The sequence below is a fragment of the Gekko japonicus genome, unplaced genomic scaffold (assembly GCF_001447785.1).
Source record: "Gekko japonicus isolate JY-2015 unplaced genomic scaffold, Gekko_japonicus_V1.1 scaffold9, whole genome shotgun sequence".
Lineage (NCBI taxonomy): Eukaryota > Metazoa > Chordata > Lepidosauria > Squamata > Gekkonidae > Gekko > Gekko japonicus.
Genome location: NW_015168044.1, coordinates 2,264,462 through 2,273,146, shown reverse-complemented (window position 1 = coordinate 2,273,146; position 8,685 = coordinate 2,264,462). Strand labels below are relative to the sequence as shown.

The following is an 8,685-nucleotide window of genomic DNA, read 5'->3' as shown; positions in this document are numbered from 1 at the left end:
TAAATTTGAGCCTGGACATGTAATGCCAGGGTAAAGCACATGAATAAAGATGAGTGCATTGGAGCATACCAAACAGGTGACTTTTCTTCACTACAAGCAACTCACACACCTGAGACCAGAGGAAGGGCTGAGTCACACTGACATGACAGATTCAAGGCCCAGTACCTCTTGTTTTACCAGTCGAACACTCCTCTTGCCAACCTTGTGAGAGGCACGTGAGGCTGAGACTCAATATTTGCTCAAGATCATGAAGGCATAGAAGGTATGTCTCCCACAGCCAAGGCAGATGCTAGGCCAACACCAACTAAAGCACCAGTCGTCCTTCCGTGGCCTGCTACAAACCTGAGACATTCACGGAGACGTAGGTGGTTTCGCTTCCCGAGGGACTGTTGGTAATGCAGGCATACAGCCCTGAGTCCTCAGGCACGGCGTCCCTGACCTCTACCTCCTCCCCCGTGATGCGCGTCCGGTTGTTTTCTGACAGCTGGACCCCATCTCGTACCCAGTTGATACTCTGAACATCATCACGTAGCCGACAGCGCAACTGGAGGAGGTCGCCAGGGTGAGCTGAGTAAAACTCCACTTCAGTGCTTGCTTTGGGTAGAACTGGTAATGTTAGGGGAGACAAAGAAAAGGGAAAAACAAGGGGGGAGCAAGGCATGAGTGGTTTATTGCAGATGCATTACTCTGGCAGCATGCAGCACTGCAGGATAGGGTTGCCAAGTATAGCTTACCTCCGCAGCGAGGGACTCCCGGGTGGATCCCGGAGTGAGTACACGCGCCGCATGCATGTCACCAGGAAGTGACGTTATGATGCCGGGCATGCTGGGGGTGGGGCCACGACCATTCGAAGGGAAACCATAGAGTTTCCCCTCGGATGGTCGTGGCCCTGCCCCCAGCGTGCCCGGCGTCATAACGTCACTTCCTGGTGACATGCATGCCGGGGTGGGGTTTCCTCCGGGGCCTGATTCCGCGGCGGCGGAGGAAATCGGGCCTCCAGAGCGGGGGTTTACCCGCCCCCCTGCCCCCACTTGGCAGCCCTACTGCAGGAGGCAGGTTGTCCTCCAGCCGGCAATAAGTTGCAGGCCTCAACTGCCATGCGGGTCTTTTGGAAGAGCAGCAGCAGCAGCAAGAAGTTGGCACGGAATTAATTTCTGAACAGTGCCATGGGTGTACACAGCACTTTGGGGGTTTTATACACTGTTAAAGGCCAAGGGCAGCTGCAAAGCATCGCACTACAATGGGCAAGTGGCTGCATCTGACCCAGGCCAAGACAAAATGGCGGGCTGAGATGAGAAATTCAACTCCAGTTGAAGCAGCACCTACCTGAAGCTCCACAGCTAGTAAGCTGGCTGCCACACACAGCCTTCAGAGCAGGGAGGGTGAAGAAGTAGAAGGGGTTAAAAAAGCAGTTTGCAGGAAGATTAAAGCTTTATCGACGTCTGCTGCATGGATACACTTTTGTAAGAACTTCTCATTTCAGAGTAATATTTGAGAATTCTTCAGGACATTTTTTATATAATTGAAGTTAATGGATAGTCATCCCATGTATAAAAAACAAGGAAACTTCTGGCACCTAAATACTTACAGATACATTACAGTATAAGCTGTCATAGCCTAGAGTTTGCTACCATCAGATACATCCCAGGACCATAATATCAAGGCAACAACCCTGTATCTGGCCCAGTTAATGAAAACAGCTCAGCATGTGGTAAAGCGACTCTCAGTGGGGAACAATGACACGACTGAATACTCTCTTCATATAAAATATTCCCTGTGCATAGAAAACTAGGTTTCAGGGACAACAATTCTAGACTAGCATTCTCCTTGACACACTAACAAATATGCTGGGAACAGCTTTCATGGGAAAGCATTTAAATCATCTGACTCTCCTAAGGAGCAGTGCTTTTATCACTTCATTTTAATGTGAAGTAGGTCTCTGCAAACAAGGAATTCCCAAGTGTTTCCATCAAGCACCCATGTTGACCACAAAGGGTCATTTGCCGTGTATTTTCTATAGAACTGCGAAGGGCACCCCTCAGTAACCACAGCCCTGCTATTATTTGTGCAACCATTTATCCTAAGATCAAAGCTTCGAGGAAAGAGCACCTGGTCTTGCTGGACGGCTGACTCGATTAACTTTAACCTCAGATTTACCGTATGAGTACGTCAACAAAACTATAGAGGGAAGCAAATTCAGCAGGTATCCCAGGATAACAGGACTGTATAAACAGTTCCAGGGACCAGCCACTGAAAGGGCTTTGTGCAATATTCTTTGTGCCAGGAATGAAGAGAGGGGGGCTGGTTCAAACTGGTAATTTGATATTCCCAAACTGAGAGGCTATGGAAAATGAGATTGGGCAAACATGCCTTTTAACTGCTTTCTTGCTTCCCCCCACCCCTGTATCCCCAGTAGTAGAGTAAGCACAGGGAACAATCCTTAGGAGGTCTGCAGGAGCAAGTTTTACTCAATGAAGCTTACTGTCAGGGAAGTGTCTTTAGGATTGCAGCCCCACTCTTGTGAGCAATTTTCTGATGTTATTAGCAGACAAAACTCTTTACTAGCTTATCTATTGACACATACTGCTATAGTGTGCCCAATACACACAGTGCCTGATGGAGGCAGAAAGAACATCACTGCCTTTTCGTTGCAGGCCCTTTCTCTAGTACAATGCACCTTTACATCCAATAAAGCCTAGAAATTTACTTTTAAAAAATGTAAGATTCTCAGGATACTGAGTTTTATGTTTATATACCCTGTCCATGTTTTCACAAAACAGACATAACTGAAAATGCCATTTTAAAAAATTAAACTTAGGCTACAAATCAGGAATTTTATGCCAAAATTATTTGGCATGGGAGAACATTAGAAGAAAGCATTAAGCTCAGGATAAGGGGAATCAAAACTGCAGTCTCAACCAATGCTCCCTCTAAGCTGTGGAGTCTTGTGAGCAAAAATTCTACTTTGTGAGCTACTGGCATTAAAGTTGTGAGTGAGCGATTTGGCTCCTGCATAAATCAGTTTGCTCTGGAGCCATCCCTTCCTGAGCGAAGACAAAGTCTGTGAGTTGGAGGCTAAAAAACTGTGAGCTAGCTCACACTAACTCAGCTTAGAGGGAACACTGGTCTCAACCATTTTGAGAGAACAGCTGCCATGTTGTTTGGCAAGATTCTGGGCTCTCCTTTCCAAAAATTAAAAAAAACAAAAGAAACCAAAACACACATTTGCATCTACCAACTTTCATCTCTTTTCCATATGTTCACACATACATCATGGCCACATCAGGGTGGAACTACATGCTACAGATAGTTCTGTGATTGTTCTCTCCCCTCTACCAGCTTTTGTTTGTTTTTACAGAATGCAGCCATGGGGACTGCAATTTAAAGGGTGTGTATGTAGTGAGGGGCTAGGTACCCTTAATGGAGAAAAATAGAAGTATGTGTAAGTTTTCCTTAGTGTGTGTGTGTGTGTGGGGGGTAAAAGCAGCTTGGGAGAAGTTGCTTTGGGTGACGAGAAAGCATGAGATTTACATTTCGGCCCCAGTGGCTTCCTTCTGCTTTGTTCCTAAGCCCCTTGGGGGAAATAATCATGGAGCTACATACAACATGTAGTTCTGCCCTTAAATGTGCTTGTATCGGGTTTCTGAATCGATCAAGGGATATGTAGAAAGGCTGATTTACAATTTCTTTTTAATCCTCTGGTGATTTACAGTTCAGGTGAAAGGTTACCAGGGGTTAGTTTTAAGGCTCATTCTGGGGAGTGGGAGTTGAAATATCACGGCCATCAGCTTGTCCACCAATTTAGTGGCTTTTTCAAAGATTTCTCTGTGTTCCAGCTTGTGGTATAGGGCTACCAACTTGAGGGTTACCAACTGGAGTTCTTCGGACTACAGAGGACAATTCCTCCAGAGGAAATGGCAGCTTTGGAGAGCGGACTCTATGGCACCACATCCCTGGTGAGTTCCCTCCCCACCCAAGCACTGCCTTCCTCAGGTGTTGTAACCGATACCTGGCACCACCCCAGGTCTCCAGGAATTTCCCAACCCACAGCTGGCAACCCTATTGTGGTAACTACTGTACATACAGACTTGAAATAGGAGGCAATAATGTAATACGAACAACCACGTTTAGTGTGTAACCTTCTTGCATATGTGTACAGTGAACAGTCCATCTCTCTTCAAACCCACATGATTATGACCACATATATTCACAGATACCACGTGAAGACACACTTCCTAGTGGCATACAGAAATCCTCTTATTAGTACTGCTATTCAGTGTGACATCCCCAGGTTCTCCTGCCCCATGAGCTCAAGGTTTGGGATGCTGGGGACTTGAGCTATGCACGTACAATTTGGGTGTTCCTATGTCTATATAACTGTTCCTATGTCTATATAACTGTTCACGGGTTTCAAGCAGATCTAAACTAAAACCAGTGCAAGTACGGTAGGCTATGTGGACTGAGCTTGGTAAAGATGAGAGAGGCAGAAGGAACTGGTGTTTCTTGAAGGGGGAGAATTTCATGGAGCAGCTTTTAAGCCCACAATTTCTGACTTTTCTTTACCAAGCCATGGACCTGGGGGTGGAGAGAAGAGTGGACATTTCCCCTCCTCCTGACACTGATTCTAATCAAAGACAAAGTGCGCTGATAGAAAGCCTCACAGATTTTGTTTGGTTGGTTTTGGCACAGGAGACTACACTGGCTGATGTCTTTTCCCCACCCCTAGTCAAGAACAACCCTGAATCACACACAGGGAGTGGGCAGGGGTGGATTAAGTGTTCCGCATGCCCTGGACTCAAAGGGCACTTCCAGCCCTACATACATGCCAAGCTATAAAAGCTGCTTCCATTCTAGAGGCACACTTTTTTCCTACATAGTAAATTATGAGTAAGTTACATAATGAATTTACAAGTGTGTGTGTGTGTGTGTGTGTGTATCTTTCTCTCTCTGGCATTTATGTTACTTGTTTCAAGCGCTCAGTATGTTTCACTTGACTTACATAAGCTTTCCATAAAACAACAACCCCACATGGAGGGCAGGGCACTATTTATTACCCCCATATTGTAGGAAAAGGAACAGATAAGAGGCTGCAGGTTTGTGTTAGTGCAAAGAAAATTAATAGTGAGCTGTAGCCAACTCTGGCTAATAATGGTATTTAATATTTCTCAAGTTGTATATTGTCAGGAGTGCTATTTAATAGGAGAAAGGTGGTATATAAACCTTTTCAAGTGAATAAATAGATGTTCTGAGCTACCCCAGACCTTTTTGAGTGTGTTATTTCAAATGAACTGCACACTTTGGACAATACCAACCCATTTAAGTTGTAGCATATTGAAGTTGTGGCCAGTGTGTTCTAAAAGCTCCACTTCTGGGAAGGGTTGGCTTCAGGAGAATCCAAGCTTGAGAATATATTTGGAGAGAGGGAAAGCAGCTGCCACAAAATGCAACATTTGTTTGGAGAGCACAAAGATCCCTTTTTTCCCATTTCCTTCCACAACTATCCAGCTTCATTGGCTTCCCACAGCCTGCAGTACAGCAAGCTCCTCTCCAGGTCTCCCTTTCTGGGAAGCAAGAAACGGGCCGGAGCAGAGAAATACAGTTATTTTATAGAAAAGTGCCCAAATCCACTCAGCCTACACGGGCAAGTCTGCCAAAAAACTATGAAAGCTGCTTTTTCCCTCAGGACCCCCTTTCATACAAAAAAGCAAGTTTTTACCTTCATCACATTATAGAAAAACATACAAAATTTGAAAAGAGAAAAGCATAAGGGACCACAGGTGCTCCAAAGAGGGACTGTAGGGTTGGAAAGTTTTCATCACCAGCCAACTCAAACTTTAATTGATTCATTTCCCACATAAACCAATTAAAGCCCGCAGCCCTATTGTTGAGAAAAGACAGTAAACAAGCAATAGTTAAAGGTGGCTTGTTATTAGCACAAGAAGCAGTTCACAGAACCTTTACTTCCTGATCTCTAAAACCGGAATAAATAGGGAGTCAGCATATATTCTTGTACAAATAACCATTGCAGAACCCACCACACACAGTGTTCCCTCTAAGCTGAGCAGTTTTTTAGCCTCTGGCTCACAACTTTTTGTCTTAGCTCAGGATGGATGGCTCCAGAGCAAACTAATGTATGCAGTAGCCAAATCGCTCGCTCACAACTTTAATGCCAGTAGCTCACAAAGTAGAATTTTTGCTCACAAGACTCCACAGCTTAGAGGGAGCATTTACACACAGCTGAAGTATGCTCTCTCTCAACTCTCTAGGGTTACCAGGTCCCTACCTTCTGCTGGTGGGGGGATGGAGGCGCCATTCCTGGATGTTCTGGAGTGTGTGCTTTGTGTGCGCGCACCGCAATGACATCACCCAGAAGTGACATCATTGCACTAGGCATGTCACCAGGGGGGTGCTCTAGCATTCTGTCAAAAACTCTATGGTATTATAGAGTTTTTGGCCAAATGCTAGAGCCTCCCCTGGAAATGTGCCCAGCACCGGGGAGCTCTTCAGAGGTGGGGCTCCCCCTGCCAGCAGCTAGCTGGTGGGCGGATTGGAGGGCTGGAAAATGGGGAAAACCCCGCCCCTGTCGGGGGGATGGCAACCCTACAACTCTCACACATTATTAGTAACCAAAGCTTTACAGTGTTCTTTATAGCCGACAGTATTCCAGGGCCAAACTAGCCATAGTGATAGGAACTGAATATCCTGCTATTTTTTGCAATTTAAATTGCAACCATTATGGCCCCTCCTTATCTCCACTCTGCTCCCTTAATCCTGTATCCTGCTAGGAACATACACAGAACATGAGGGTGAGCTTGTATTTCTAAAGCAACCTAAGTCCTACAACTTATTCAGCTCTCAAATTGCAAATATTTATGAAAATACTAGACCAAGGGTCCCCAACCTTTTTGAGACTATGGAGGCCTTTGGAATTCTGACACACTGTGTTTGGCACCGCCACAAGATAGCTGCTGCAAAAGGCGGAGCCAGCCACACAATGGCTGCTGCCACTTACCTTTATTCACACCATAAAAATCCTTATGCTGTAGTGGCAGCTGCTGCCCAAGCAATATTTTTAAGATCTGCACAGCAATCAAATCTCCAGTAGCCATTCAGAAGCTTTGCTGGGCAAAAGTCCCACCTGGCCCCACCCACTTTCTAAAAACATTTAGTAGGCACTAGAAAAGGTGTTGGTGGACACCCATGGGTACCACGTTGGGGACCCTTGGCATAGTCATTTACTTTCCTTTTCATGAAGAAATGTGATTTGGAAGCAAATTCAAAGTCCCAGTTTGTTTAGTGAGACTTTCTCCAAAGAAGCATGAATAAAAATTCAGATATGTTCTTTGGCTTAATATCTGTGCAAGCATATGGAGAGAGAAGCAGAAATCTGGTCTCTTTTCTCCAAGCACAAGAGGTTTTAGATTTATGCTCCTAAATTGCATATAGGCACTATTTAATTGCCAACCAATACGTCTTAAACATTATAGCAATCAGTTAGCAAGCACACTTGTTCAGAAAATACATGGCTTTCAACAGAGGGAACTCAATTTAAACCCATGATTTAAAATTGCCTTGATTCAATAATTTAAATCCATCTACCTTGCCCTGAAAGCAGAACATTTAACAAGACAGTAAAAGAATGTTCTGCTGGGAGGGCCCCCTCCTACTGTTCAGACAACTATCTCAACATGACAGTCAGCTGTGTAGACAGCTGCTGGCTATGAGTACAGAAGCCCCAAACCATCATACCAGCCAATGATCATGGAGACCGAATGCTGTTCTCAGTAGCTATCAAGCACCAAAGTTCTCCCATACCCCAATATTACCAGAAACTAAAACTTAAATCTGGTGTTGGAAGAAAGGAGAAAACATTTAAAAGGTGCCTTGCAGGGAAGCACCCCTTTACGATATAGCTTTGCCCGATCTTATAGCTAAAAAAAAAGCTTCAGTTTTTTGTTGGATTGCTTTGCCTGACAAAGATCGGATCCTCCTTCTGGGTTGATTTTCCTTTATTACTTTCAGGTTATCAAATACTTTTAACAGGAGGGAACCATTGCAAAGGGGGAAGGTTAACACCCGACAAAATTACACAGTCTTCTGCTATGGCGGTCTGATTCTCAGTTTGTCCTTCCTGGCTCCAATATTCAAAGCACCATTAAGCAGATAAACTGGTAAAGACATCTGTGTACAATATAGGCATTAACAAGACTAGAGCCAGTTCTACATGAGCAGCAGAATGAAGTGGTAAAGAGGACTGTCGCATTTCAGACTAAAGACGAGATGCTATATTTGAAAACTTCCAGTTTAAACTTCCTGCTTAAACAAACAAAACCCAGCATACCAAGCAGCAGAGTTGTAGCACAGCCCACATTGCTGGACTAATTTTCTGCTTTCAGGGAGTTTTTTTTAATTAATGCAAGAGAATACAAGGGAATACAATACAAAAATACGATCTTCGACCTGTATTCTGAAATGAGACAGTCAAATCTACCACCTCATTTTGCTGAACAGGATATTACCCTCAGCCCAGACAATGGCTCTACCATTGCACAGTATCTTTTTGATGTATACAGTAACCTCTGCTTCAGTACAGAACTGGAAAACAAACAAGAGTACTTTACTTAAAATATTTTTTCTCAATCTAGAGAAATCCCTATATTGGCTCACCTTCAGCACCAACTCTTG

The 8,685-nt window shown here is 44.5% G+C and overlaps 1 protein-coding gene across 1 annotated transcript in view; it reads right to left on the bottom strand.

The window, feature by feature from the left end:
• The window catches only part of FGFR1 (fibroblast growth factor receptor 1), an 83,965-nt gene that overhangs the window by 40,806 nt on the left and 34,474 nt on the right, over positions 1 to 8,685 (bottom strand). The window contains exon 2 of the mRNA XM_015414218.1: positions 343 to 606. Within this exon, the coding sequence (XP_015269704.1) occupies positions 343 to 606 (264 nt within the window). The remainder of the gene's footprint in view (positions 1 to 342; positions 607 to 8,685) is intronic.